The sequence below is a fragment of the Onychomys torridus genome, chromosome 7 (assembly GCF_903995425.1).
Source record: "Onychomys torridus chromosome 7, mOncTor1.1, whole genome shotgun sequence".
Classification (NCBI taxonomy): domain Eukaryota; kingdom Metazoa; phylum Chordata; class Mammalia; order Rodentia; family Cricetidae; genus Onychomys; species Onychomys torridus.
The window spans coordinates 115,781,160-115,795,682 of NC_050449.1; the positions used below are offsets into that span (position 1 = coordinate 115,781,160).

Below are 14,523 nucleotides of genomic sequence, written 5' to 3' on the forward strand. Positions count from 1 at the left end.
CCACATTAAAAGACAAAGCAAGAATAGGAATGCAGATAATCCCAGCACTAGGGAGGCAGAGCCAGGAGAATCCCTGCAGTTCAGTGCTTCCTCCCCCAAGAATAACCATGGAGGTCTAGGTCCCAGAGAGACATTGAGGTGATCAGCTCCTGAAGAACAGCATCCAAAAACAGCTTCTGGCCTCCACACAGACAGGCACACACATGTACCTATGCACCTATACACAAACACCACACATAATAAAAAAGCCAGAATCCAAGGCAACTCTAGAGTCAGGACTTCAATGGCAGGAAAACAAGAATGGGGCTGGCTCCTTTGATGGGAAACCTCTGTGGAGAGGTTTCCTAGTGAGAGCTGAGCTTGCTTTACACAGCAGGGCTGCATAGGGTAGGATTGACCACGTGTATGGTTACCAGGTGTTTGGAAGGGTCTGTACTTGGCTGTGCTAGGGGGAGGTCTTTTGCTCCACCCCTTGGCATTCCTTTTAAAAAGCCATTTAGCAGAGACAGAAGGGGCCATTGGGTATTGATACTCAGGTCTTCCCGAAGCTATCCTATGTTTCTGTCTTTCTCCTTCTCAGCTAGGCCTATCATTCTATCTACAAGTTCCTATTCCTCCCTCTTCCTCGTAGGAACCCTGGAAAAGGTGGAGGCTTGTCTCCCACACTCCTTGAAACCATGGATGGATGGTTTTGCATTCTCTGTTACACTCATGACAATTCTCAAGGGTCTTCTGCTGGGAAGTGATCAGAGGATGGCACCAGAGAACCCTCCTTGCAGGCCTGGAACCTTGCATAGTTGGGGCCTTACTAGAGATTTGCACAGTGGCTCAGTGCTACTGAAATGACAGCCCTATTGCACCTATTTCATTGGGTCACCAGGGCCACCACCCTGTCCAGGGGCCAGAGCCTGGGCAGGAGTGGGTGTTTGAGTACCAGTGAAGGACTGAATGTAGCTGTAATGTTCTGCTTGCTGCCCTGAGTGGGAGCCAAGCTTTGGAGTGGCAAGCTGTGAAAGGGCAGGTAAGCACAGTGTCAACAGCACAGTCTGGTGTCTCTGTGTGTGTGTGTGTGTGTGTGTGTGTGTGTGTGTGTGTGTGTGTGTGTGTGTGTCCCACTCACCAGACTCCTGGAACTGGATCACTGCACACAGTATAAGGCCACACTTTTGGCTGGCTCTTCCAAGCAGTTGCCATGAACTGAGAGAACAATTTGCTCTCTAGCAGATCTGGAGTGAGGGCAGCCTGACCCTCTTGGAAGGGCTCCACCTGCTGGTAGAACCCTGTAGGCTTTGTAGTTTAACCCTCATGCCACACCTCTCTCAACTGGCATCAAAGTCAGTCACTTCTGCCTCAGAGGTTCTGGCAAAGCCACTACCAAGAGCATGACATTCCTCTTTCCTGAGGCTGGGCAGCCAGATGCCAGAGTGCTAGCGCTGCTCTCTAGGGCTTGCCTAACCTTAAACAAGTTGCTAAAGGTCTCTGAACTTTTATTTCTATGTCCTTGTATGAGGAATACATAAGTTTCTGCATGGTATAAGTTTGGGGTCCTGAAAGAAGATCCTCAGAAATTCAATGGAAGATTCAATCCCTGGGGAAACCCTCTTAGGAAGAGAGATGGGAGATGGGAGCAGGGAGAGAACATAGGGAGGGCAACTCAGCAAGGGTGTTGTCCCAGGGGCTTGTGTGCTCAGTTCCTCTCACAGACACCTTCCTTTAAGGCTGGGAGCTTGGGTGTTCATCAAACTCAACATGGTTACTGGGAAACAAAACTCAGTCCTCTAGAAGACAAGTGTGCACTATTAAACACTGAGCCATCTCTCTAGCCCTTCTACTTAGCTTAAAAAAAATTACACAATTTGGTTGTACAATTAATTATAATTCATTATATAGTTAATTATTTTAATAATGCCATGAAACCATCACCACTCTGTCTCCAGAGCCTTTCCACTCCCCTGGCAGAAGCTCTACGCTTCTTGGTAGCAGGTCATCTTACAGCATGGCCATGAGCTTCACCTGGAGTCTGTGAACCTGAAAGAGCACAGAGAAGTGACCGCTCTGGGGTCAGGTACTGTCTCAAGATATATGTAGCCCTCCTTTTGTGGAGAAGAGCAGAGGAGTGCTTTGCTCTTGGCTCATCAATGGCAAGGCAGGTGCAGAGCAGGTGTCCTGGTGTCTCATGTCATTACCAGGCTGCTGGTGGTGTTGGCAAACCCCCAAATACTGGGGAGCTTCCTTTATCAAGCAAGTATTGGAGAGCCAGGGCTTTTACTGGAGGCGAAAGATAGGGGCTTCTGATGCCACTGAGGACAGCTGGTATAGCAGGGTCAGCTGAATCTCAGGGTAGGACTCTAGAGCAAGCCTATCACCCCCTGAGGCTGGCGATTGGATAGATGGGGAGATGACATTTCAACAGAGCACTTTTGAGCCTTGCTTCTAATCTCAGGCTCCCACCCAGTCCTGATGGGAACAGCATACAAGAGCAATGTGAGGCCACAGTGAGTGCTGTGAGAACCCTGTTCATCTAGATGCCTGTCATAGAGGTGAGGGGGACTATAGGCTGCCAACAGCCTCAGGTGTGCCCTTCTCTGGAGAGCAGAGCCCTACAGTGGTGAAGGTGTGGCCACTGAGAATACAAAAGGCCTTCCTTGCCTTACAGCAAGACAAAGTGACACCATCCATGCTCAGGCTGGAATCCACAGTAGTTGTGAGACAGCTCTGATTCACACCATCCCTGCAGGGTCCTATTTCCTTCACACACACACCCCCCTTCTCCTGACAGTCCTGTTCTATATATAGGATACTCTCCTTTTCTGGTTCTACATCTAAAGGACTGAAGCAGTAAGGATCCATTACAGATGACACCTGGATTGTGGCGAATATCTTGGACCCACAATGGGTCCCATCCTTGATGTTATCCCCAAGTCTGGCCTGAACTCACTCCCATTGTAGGTGAGCTTCTGGATGCCCTACCTGTAGCACCCACCCCAACAGCTGGGTCCCAGAACCACAGCTTTTACCCAGCCAGGTGGAGCGGAGGCAGGTCTTTGGATGCAATGTCCCTCCTGCATATTGTGTCTCAGAATTCATTTTCATACCCACGACATCAGATAAACTCAGACAATACAAGCTTCTCTGTGGTTATTACTTGAGGAGATGAATCACACTGTTCATTTTCTAGAGTTGTGTTCTGTTCCTTATCAGACTCATCTGAAACCTCACAAGTGAAAGCTTCTGGCAGGAGCAGGGAGAGTCACTCCGGGTTTGATGTGACTGGCGATGAAACATGAAGGATATGAACAATCGTTCATTCTCTCCTCTCCATTTTCCCTGGATCTTTGGTTTTCCATATGTTTCAGCACCTTGTGAGGCTGATGCCTGACCTACGTCAGGTATAGACCATTTAAAACTGTGTTTGATAACACATGCCTGTAATTCCAGTGCTCTGGAGGCTAACACTGGAGGAGCAGTTCTAGGTTAGCCAGGGCTATAGAGTGAATTCCAAGCTAGCCTGGGTTACTTATGAGACTCTTCTGGGATGAATGTGAAATGCCTGCCCCACTCACCTACCCAAGCTTATATGTTTGAAAGCTTAGTCCCCAGCCAGTGGTGCTGTTTGGGGGAAATTATGGAGCTTTTAGGAGGTGGGACCTGACTGATGGAAGTAGGTCCTGAGAGTATGAAAATATAACCTAGTTATGGTTCCCTTCCATATCTGTATCCTGCCTGATGCAACATGATCAGCCACCACAGAACTGTTGGCCATGACTTTCCCTACCCATGAAAAGCCTAGCTAACGGCTCTGTAGACCTGGAGGAGTCTGGGCTATTAGCATCTGTCGCCACCCTCCTTTTCTTTCTCTCTGTCCCTCCCACTATCTCAAAATAGACCCTTCCTCAGGTTGCTTCTTGTCAGGTTTTGGTTACAGCCATGAGAAAAGTAATGGATGCCTGATTACAACATGGGTAGATGAAGCCTACATATCATGAAGCCAAGTGCCAGCTGAGACTGGATTTTAGAAGCAGGAGGACGTGAAGACAGAAATCAGCAAGCAGGAGTCTTGTCAGGCCCTTGTCAGGCTTGTCAGGCCTTATCACCTGTGAAGGGAAGGAGTGGAAGTCCAGTCTCTGGGCAGTCCCCGTGGAAATGCTGTGGGGAGTCAGTCTTGAGGATCCAGGACCAGGAGGTAAAGGGCTGGGTCTCCCTGCCTAAGGTTGGTCACCCATTGGAGGTGGTACCTGAGATAGGTAGAGTAGCTTGGAGCTTAGTAGCTGTCTTCAGCTGAGGAGACCAGTGCTGCCAACTGGGGGCCTGTGAGGTTCTGGTGGTAAATACAGAGAACTATGTAGTGGCCTATGGACACAGCAGTGGTTTATCCTGAGGACCTAACTATATCACTGGCAACCCAAGCTGTCCCCAGGAGACCGTGAAGCTCTGAATTGGAAAGCTTCATGTGCGTATGTCCATAGGCTACAGAGATATTACCTCCTTTCCTATCTGGGAGCTACAGAAACATTCCACTAGAGGAAAGCCCACATTGAATTTCCCAGGACCTGACCCCCTTTACCCAGTGGGTTTCTACTCAAAGCACAGAGGGACTTGCAGGCCCTGTCCTCATTCTCTAGGAGAACCAGCTTGCCCGTCAACACACACTCTCTCTCCCTCCCTCTCTCTCTGCAGTCTCCACTAGCAGTTCTTATTCTTTCCCATTTTAAGATTTATTTATATTTGATAGTGAATATTTTGCCTGCATATATATCAGCACACAATGGGCATGCCTGGTACCTGTGGTCAGAACCCCAGAAATGGAGTTACAGATGGTTGTGAGCTGTTATGTGGGTACTGGGAATTGAATCTGGGTCCTTTGTAAGAACAGTGAGTGCTCTTCACCACTGAGCCATTTCTCCAGCCTCAGATCTTAGTATTTTAGACATTTGTATGTAGTGTGTGTATATGTGTGTGTGTGTGTGTGTGTGTGTGTGTGTGTGTATGTATGTATGTATGTGTGTGTGCACGCACCATATTTGTGAGAATGCTTGGGGAGGCCACAAGAGTATGTCAGACCCATGAGCCACCCAACATGGGTGCTGGGAACTCATATTTTCTCAAAAAAGTAGCAAGTGCTGTTAATCACTGGGCTATCTCTTCAGCCTCAGATGTTGATATTTTAAGCCCGTCTTTCAAATATATTCTTGGGTATAATAAACTTACACACTTGTTTATGTGTAAATCAAGTACATACATAGTTTAGAGTTCTATTTAGTGGCCAACTGTCTTATTTAATGCAGTCTGGCTTTTTTGGGGGTTTGTAGTTGTACAAATTAGCCACATGGCTGGGGTAGGTCAACAACAGAAAAGCAGACTTTGAGTGGCTAGCTCTGGATTCTCCTAGGAAAGGAAGTTGCTAGTAATACAAAATACACCAAGGAGGCAGAAGGCTTGGGTTTCATCTCAGTTCTGTCTTATGTAGCTGTGTGATTGTAGGCAAGATGCTAAAGCTCTCTGATTTTTAGTTTCTATCTTGGAAAAAGAGTGTGTGTGTTAATGCAGGTTATTATTGGCCCAGGAACCACATTTTAAGAACTATAGCTCTAGAACAAGTTCAATATTTCAAAAGCAGGGATGAAATGGAGCAAGGGAAAGCATCTTTATTGATTTATTTTTTTGGATAGGGTCTCATTATGTAACCGAGGCTAGCCTTCAACTGTGTCAGCCTCCCAAGTGCTGGGATTACAGGTGTGAAATACCACATCTGTCTTAAAATCTTCTTACATTTACTTTTATATTAAGCTGCTTAAGGACTTTTGCTCTGCTGAAAACACAAAGAATCTGAAACTGCCACAGAAACAAGGAGTGAAGAAACACTTGTGATTAGCAACTGGTGACCAGAGGGTTTAACAAAAGCCTTTAAACATCTCAGAATTTGATACTAGCGTTTGAAACATGTCATCTGCTTAAGTAAGCAACCAAAATGCAATCTACATGTCTTACAATCCGCCATTTCCAGGGCTGGGAAGATGGCTCAGGGAAGTGCCTGGTACTCAGACATGAGGACCTGAGTTCAGATCCCCAGCATCCATGTGGAAAGCTGGACTTAGTGTTGCATACATGTCATCTTAGTACTGGGGAGATGGAGACAGGAGGATCCCGGGGATTGCTAGCCAGCCAGTCTAGCTGAATCTGTGCCAGCTTCCTGTTCAGTGAGGGACCAACATTAAAAAAATAAGTGGAGAGTGACTGGGGAAGACACTTGACATTGACTCCCCGACACAAATGCATGCAGGAGTGAGTGCATTTGTGGGCGTGCGCGTGCGCGCGTGCGCGCGCAAACACACATACACACACACACACACACACACACACACACACACACACACACACACACTGCATATACACCACACCCACTGAGGTGGTTCTGTGAAAGACACTTGGCTCACAGAACTATTGATTTTCCTGGAGCACCAAGTTAAAAAAAACTATGCCAAGTGCTGTGAGCCTCTGCAACCTAGGAAGAGTGTGTGCATTTTAGGGGTCAGTGAGCCGAGAGGAAAGTCCCACTGGAAGCATTCTGAAAGTGATTTCACCTGTCCCAGCCAGGGAGACAGATGGCGCCTCTCCTTTCAGGAATTTCTTCGTGTTTCACTTGCATCCTGGCTTCCTTTTCCAAAAGCAAATAAAGGAAACATACACATTTCTGGAGGAAAATGTCTGTATTAAAAGCCAGAAAACCACATTAATACAAGAAGAAACGCCCACCAGGCCATGTCACTGAATAGATCGACTTGGAAAAGATTCATAAAGTTCTTTTTTTTTCTTTTTTTTTTTTTTAGCAATAACAATAAATCCGTGTCAAATCCGTCCCTTGCCCTCCCCCCACCCTTTTTTAAAATAAATAAAAAACAAACCAAGAAGCTTCAAGTACAACTATGTTCAGATACAAAGAGCTCCTGTTACTACAGTGATAGCATTTGAATCTTTTTGTTTTGTTATTTTTTTTACTAAAACTTTCATTTAAAACAGTTATTAAATATATAAAACAAATACACAGGATCAGGTCACTTTCTGCATGAATAAAGGGCATGTGGGCGCAGGGAGGGGGTGCCGCAGGGGAAAGGGCCCTTCCCCTTGTGTCCTCGAGCCACGCGTGGATCCCACCCTTCAGTCTGAGAGCTTGCCCCTGCTTTTCCGAACCAGGAGCCCTGCACAAACCTCGCTTTCCCACCTCGTTGGGGCCTCTCCGCGGTCCCCTCCCGGGAAAAGGACGAACACTAAGGGCAGCACGAAGCGCACCTGCCACGTCTCCCTCGAGGAAGGCGCGTGCGAGCGCGTACACAGCGTGGACGCAGGGCAGCGGGGATCACTTGGGGGCCACTCCTGAGGTGACGGCCGCGGCGGCTGCAGCTGCAGCAGCAGCGGCGGCGGCGGCGGCGGCGGTGGTCCCTGCGGGTACGGCGGCGGGAGCGGCCGCGGGGGCGCCGGCGGTGGTCCGGCGCTGCTCCATGCCGTTGGGCAGGAAGCCAGCAATGATGGGCACCGGCCAGATGAGGGCGGCCACGCTCCACACCACGATGACCAGGGTCATAAAGCAGGCCACCAGCGTTGACTCGATGGGCTTGCGGTTCAGCCGCCAGCCCGGCTCGCCCTGCAGCTCCTCCAGGCTGAAGTCCAGGCAGCAGAAGTGACGAGGTTCGCCCTGCAGCCACAGCGGCCCGGGTTCAGCCGCGGGGTAGGCAGGCAGCGCTGTGGGAGCCCCGGCTGGGGCCCGCAGGCGGCCACGCACCCAGCCGCAGCCCACGCACAAGCGCAGGTCTTGCTGCGCGCCTCCGGCCGCGAGCCCCAGATGCTCGATGAGCAGCGGCGGCCCGACGCGGTGGAAGGCGGCTGCGAAGAAGGCGCGGCCGTGCGCGTTGGTAGAGAAGAGCAGCAAGTCGCACTGCAAGCCCCGCGGGCGGCCCCAACGCACAAGTAGCGAGCTCAGCATCTGCCGTTGCACGCTGATGTTGCAGGGCGCCGCGGGAGCCTCCTCTGGGCCCGCGCGCTCGGAGGGCGCGGGTGCCGCCGAGGCCAGCAGGGGCGGGGCGGCGGGTTCGCCCGAGAAGGACGCGTTGGCCGAGGCGTTTGGGGGCGTCCCGGGAAGGTCGGGCGCACCCGTGACCCCGCCGTGCGCCGGCAGCAGCGGGCAGGCGGCGGCCAGCAGCGCAGCGAGCAGGGGCAGCATGGCCTGTAGCGGACGCCTACGCGCGCGGGGCGGGCGGCGGCTGCATGGCGCTCAGGCGACTGTCCGGCGAGGGAACCGTGGGGCCGGGAGGGCCGAGGCGGGTCACTGCCAGCGTGTTGGGGCGACACCGACTCACGTGCCACGGGAGCTTCTGCAGGCTCGACCCGTCGAGGTTCGGCGGCTCCCCGAGCAGGGGCACCTGGACGGCCGGGTGGCTCTGCGGGCCCGCGGCGAACCGGGAGAGGATTCCCCTGCTCAGCTCCGCCTTCCGCGCGCCCGGCCCCCCGCTCGCCGGGTGCGGAGACTTGGGGAGGGCGGGGCTCCATACGCAGGGGCGGGAACTGGAGACCTGCGGAACGAAGCAGCGCGTGGGGGCGGAGCGAGGGGGAGCCCCGGGGGCGGAAAGCCGAGAAACATGTCCCGGAGCCGAAGACTGTCGCTTTGTCACTCTGAGGGGAGCCTAAGAAGCCTCCTCTTAGGACTCATCAGCACCCCCATTACTGCCTAGGAGAAACTGAGAGGGGGAGAATGTCCCTAGGCTACCTCAGGAGCCAGAGACAGAACTCTGCACCATAGCTCCTTGTATCTTTCTCAGATCTGGATTCTGGTTGGCTTTATTGTGTATCCTGCACTTGTCGTACTGGAAGAGAACTAGAACTCTGAGGAGTCTTGGTGTTGGGTGGGACTATGGGAATGTAAATTCCAGAGATTGAATGCTTGAGGCTCCCCACTGAGAGTCCTACTCACAGGTGACTGGTCTTGCAGGATACCTGCAGTCTAGTGAACACATAGACTACAATTTGTATGTTAAGAGCCCATGAATGTCAGAGTCTTCTGGAATGTATATTGTGGGGGAGAGAGAGCTGTTAAGAGTAATCCATCAAGATACAATGTATATTAAAAAGCCCACCTGAGTGCTGGGTGTGATGGTGCAAGTCTGTAATCCTAGCACTTGGGAAGTCTGGAGTTCAAGGTCCTTGGAGAGGCCAACCTGGGCTCTCATGAGAACCTGTCTCAAACAAACAAGCAAGATTCCAGTACTGAGATGGTGAGGAGGAGAATTATGAGTTGGAGGACAGCCTGCGCTACACAGTAAGACTCTATCTCTAAAGAACAACAACAAACTCTTTTGGGAAGAGGACCCAGCTCAGTTGATAGAGTGCTTGCCTAGTATCCTAGCATACTTGAAGCCCTGGGTTCAATCCCCAGCCAGCACTGCCTAAATAAAACAGAACAAACAGTCTTTTCCTTGTAGTTTGGCCTCACACTTGGAAACTAATGTCAACTGACTCCCAAATGGTTTGAAGCCATTGTGGAGAGAGAGAGAGAGAGAGAGAGAGAGAGAGAGAGAGAGAGAGAGAGAGAGATATCCAGCCTCATAACAGGTGACCAAAGTACCTAGTCCTTCTCTGTTGGTCTTAGTTCCCTGTCTGACAGTGGAGTACTGGCACACACCCTGCAAGGGGCTGTGGTAATGAGTGCTTGGAAGCCAGAATTTGCCCTGCCTTCTCAGTGCTGCCTAGTAGGTTATACATACAGTTCCTGTCAGTCCAGCCAATGTGATTTGAGCATCCTTGGTCTCTGTAGAAAAGGTTGACCTCCCTTGAGGACAGGACATACCTCCATTTTCTGTTTTTTTTTTTTACACTTTGTGTACCCAGATGGAGCAATGTTCAGTTTCATGTTCTTATTTAAAATGACTTCCCTTTTAGTCTTGCATATCAGAAACAAAATATATTGAGCCGGGCAGTGGTGGCGCACGCCTTTAATCCCAGCACTTGGGAGGCAGAGCAAGGAGGATCTCTGTGAGTTCGAGGCCAGCCTGGGCTACCAAGTGAGTTCCAGGAAAGGCTCAAAGCTACACAGAGAAACCCTGTCTCATAAACCATATATTATGTATTGCCTGATGTGGCAGAACTGTTTAATATGAGCCATAATATGGCTGATGTATGTCTCAAAACAGGGATATTAGGTGATCCCTAGGGTTGAAAGAGGCCTAGTCATCAAGGAGTGAGTCTTGAGCGAGGCCTTCATCCATGACAGCAGGTGACATTTTCCAGGACTTCGGGCAGGAGCATGCTAAGCTCCCTTTGGCTCCCTGTTGTGGGATATTTTGGGATATTTTGATCGCAATCCTGAGACTTGCCAATAAAGTTAACCCTTGAATCAGGGGGTGGAGCCAGCAAGTAGCTGACCAGAATTGGTCGTAGAGAAGATAGCAATTTGAATAGAGAAGATGCACAGGAAGGAAAGGGCAGGAACTTGAGTTTGACACTTCCTTTTGGTTCTGGGATGAGGGGAGAGATGGGGACTCTTGCAGTATCTCTGGTCAAAAAGCAAGGTCAACTAGTTGCTACTCAACCTCTTTGAGCTAGCAGGTTTTTACCCCAATCTCTGACTCCTGAGTCTCACTGATAAATAGAATGATAAATACTTAATTTAAACCTACATATTGAAGCAGCAGCAGAGCTGGGGCCATGGGATCAGAAGCCCTGCCAGGCCGCAGCCTGAGTGGGCAGGGGGGCACTGACTGTGGGGTCGTGGGACTGCAGCCAATTAAAATATCAGTAGATTCACATGCAGCTGCTAAGCTGACAGAAGAATTTCAGCTCCCTTACTGAATCTGTACAACAGGGAGGAACAGCTTGGAAGGGAAAAAGACAGATTTATTTGTAGGTGGATGTGATGGCATACAACTGTAACAGCACTCAGAAATTTGAGGTAGGATCAGGAGCTCAAAGCCAGGTTGACATTGTTCAAGTCTAGCCTGGACTACCTGAGACCCTATCTCAAAAACCAACCAACCAACCAACCAACCAACCAACCAACCACAAACAAAGAAATAAACAAGATTTGTTTGGAGAGCCAAGCAGTCACTGTCAGGTTGTTAGCAACATAGCCCTTCATTCCTTCATCCAGACCACATTCCCAGAACCTGGCAAAGGCTACCACTCTGCCCAACCAGAAGTGTGATCTCCACTCAGAGAATCATATGCCTTCCAGTCTCTAGATGGACAAAAAGATGACAATCTTTTTGGACAACTAAGATTTGAGGACAGGAAATAAGTTACCTTCTGTTTTGGGCAGAGGCTCTGTTAATACTTGTTGCCTGACAATTTTTAACAGCTGACTAACTGCTATTTTTGTAGCATTCTTGAGGGTCATTTGCTTTACATATGACACTCATCTTCACAACAGCACCATGATATGATACCTGTGTCATCAGGAGAAAGCAGGTTTTGCCTCTGTCTCCCAAATGCTGGATTTACAGGTGAGTGCCACCATGCCAGGCTCACATTACCTTTCATAGCCATCATCATTGTGTGTGTTCTACTCTTCAGTTGATTAGGGACATGGGATACAAACTAGGAGTATAGAGTGCCCAAGGCCCAGTTGTTGTTGGGTCCTAAGGGCTTCCTTGGGGGAGAAGGGGAGAAGGTGAGTCATCAGAGACACAGATACCAGGAGTCAGGTGAAAGGCAAACAACAGACTTGTTTATTCAGTAACAGGGAAAGCCTTATATACCCTTCTCCCAGAACCCAGGCTGTGTCCCCATCTGGTGACATTGCGTGGTTGCCCCTCATTGGCTAGGCACAGTCAGGACCTCTGACAGTGCCTGTTGCTAGGCCCTCAGGCAGACTCCAGGTCGGCTCATAAGGAAGTACATTATGTGCACGCCTTGACAACTGGTTTGAGCTTTATCTTCCTGCACCCAGTCATCAAGCAGGTCTGTCTACTGTTAAGAAGTTGGCCTGAGCTATAGACTGTTCATGGGTTCCTGACCACTACTTCTGTCCCTTTCCTGCTCTGTTGCAGGTATGCAGGCTTCCTTGCTGTCCTAGGAACACATGGAGCACACTCTAGCTTCAAGGCCTTTACCCAAGCTGTTTCCTCTGTTCTCCTGAAATCTATCTTGGTTTTGTCCTCACTTCTTTTCCATCTCTGCTCCACTATCAGCTCTTCAGAGATCATCCTTGGCCTTTTACTACAGCAAATATCTATCTCCATACCCATGTTCCCATTTCCACACCACAACACACCTTCCTTGTGAGCTGTCCCACAGCATGCTTTCCGTGTTTGCTTTGTGTCCCTCCTTTCATTTGAATGTCCCTTCTCCCAAGCAGGACTTCATTTTGTTCAATAGAACTGGGCATGGCACACCATAGGGTTTGAATGAATGAGCACAGCTGGGGAGATGACTCATTGGGTAAAGTGGTTTCTGTGCATCTATGAGGACCTGAATTCAGGTCCCTTGCACCCATATAAAAGCTGGACACTAAGGTGCCCATGTGTAAACCCAGCACTGGGTGCATCCTGGGGTCTTGCTGGGTATCTAGTCTAACTGAATTGGTGTGCACCATGTTCAGTAAGCGATCTCATTTTGAAATATAAGGAGAGTGATAAAGGAAGACGCCTAATATCAACATCTACCATACGAGGCACACTCAGCCAAATACATGTATTAACCCCCACACCCATGTGAGCCAAAAAAGCCAGAATGAATGAATGAATTCAACAGCCTGGGGCAAGCCAGAATATGGGTAACATCTTAGGGAGTCGAGAAGGCTGGAACAGCCTAGATGCTGTTTATCAGACTGAAGAAATAAAAGCTACTGAGACAGGGAGAGGGAGGGAGGGAGGGGAAACTGCGGAGCTATACAATGAAACCCTGTCTCAAAAAACAAACAAACAAACAACAAACAAACAATGCTAATGAGACCTCCCCCCATCATCTCAAATCCTGGATGAGGTAGGTGCTTTGTCAATAAAACAGGGATGGGCAATTTTGTACAGAATGTATTATTATAAAACAATTGAGTACTTCAAAGAAAATAATTAGTAAAAATGTGCCACAATTTCCTATGTTCCTCTCTGGTATTAGCTAATTTTTTCTCCTGATGACCATTGAAGCAATAGCTTTGAAAAAATGATCTGGGTTATTTGACTTCCTCTCATTCACCACCTCAGAGTGCTGCAGGTACAGCCATGCCTCAGTTCTCTCTCATTCTGGGTGGAATTGGCATATATGATTGCCACATATAAACTGGGAAACAGGCAAGAACCATGAAAGACAAAATGGTTGGTGTTGAGTGGTCCTAATGGGAAAGCGCTTGAAGAGGAAAGGAACACACACAGAAAAAAACAACAACAACGAAAAGAAAAATTAGATATAGTAATGATGAAGGTAGGAACTAAGGCCAAGCCATATCAAAGCTCGTTGCAGAAGGTGTGGGCTTAGCGCTGGGTGCATGTTTGGGGAAAGGCTTATGAAGTGAGAAAAGGACTGGGAATATGGCTTAATGAAAGAGCACTGGTCTCACATAAATGAGGATCTGGGTTCATATCCCATGGCTGAAAAAGAAAATGACAAAATTCATGTCTCTCTTAGTGGCACACATCTTTAATCCCAGCACTCGGGAGGCAGCAGCAGGTGGATCTCTGAGTTTGAGGGCAGCCTGGTCTAAGGAAGGAAGGAAGAAAGGAAGGAAGGAAGGAAGGAAGGAAGGAAGGAAGGAAGGAAGAAGAAAGAAAAAAGAAAGAAGGAAAAAATGGCTTTGCATGCCTGACCCACCTCCTAAGAAATCTCATTCTCATACCATAATTCAGGTCTAGTATTAGAACCTGATACTGGGCACCAGCAGGCCATAGAAACAGATCTGGGAGCCCCTGGAGTCTGGTGGGCTATGGCTGTTTCTTGTCCTGGTTTCTGTTTAGCCCATGATCCCCTAGGGTTTTAGCCAGATCTCCAAGGGTTTGCAGGCATATTTAGCCTTCTGTGGTTTCTGGGGACACTTGCCTCTGAAGAATTTTGTCAGCAATTACAGCCTGCACAGTTCATTTGGTAATTAATCATGGGTTCCTGGGGGCAAAGCTACTGTTGTCAGTTTAAGCGGTTACTTGGACTTATTTCTGTCTTGGCATATTACATGGCCATGTGCAAATATTCTACCCCTGTAATGGCAGAGCCACTGTTTTTGTTTTTTGTTTTCATGCTGGGAATCTAGTGAGATTCTAGCAAGTACGTTCTGAAGCTCTTGCTGATCTGGAGAAGTAGAGGGTGCCTAAGAGAGAGCCAGGAGGAGGATGGTGTTGAGTGGTCCCAATGGGAAGGCGCTTGAAGAGGAAAGGAACACATGCCCTGGGCCGGGCATGATGATATTGCCTACACCAGATAAAATCTGTCCTCTAACCAACAGTGTGTGTCCGTTACTGGGTTAAGAACTTGAAGTGTGTCCTTACCATGGTTCATGAAGAAGAGATCACAAATGAAGTGAACTGAATGCTTTGTCCCCATACATCAATGTAG

The 14,523-nt window shown here is 49.0% G+C and overlaps 1 protein-coding gene across 1 annotated transcript; it reads right to left on the reverse strand.

Moving 5' to 3' along the window:
• Nucleotides 1–6,811: 6,811 nt before the first annotated feature.
• On the reverse strand, nt 6,812–8,492 carry Tmem158 (transmembrane protein 158). Its single transcript, XM_036192681.1, has one exon. The coding sequence runs from the start codon at nt 8,213–8,215 to the stop codon at nt 7,355–7,357; it is 861 nt and encodes a 286-aa protein (XP_036048574.1). The 5' UTR covers nt 8,216–8,492; the 3' UTR covers nt 6,812–7,354.
• Nucleotides 8,493–14,523: the final 6,031 nt, after the last annotated feature.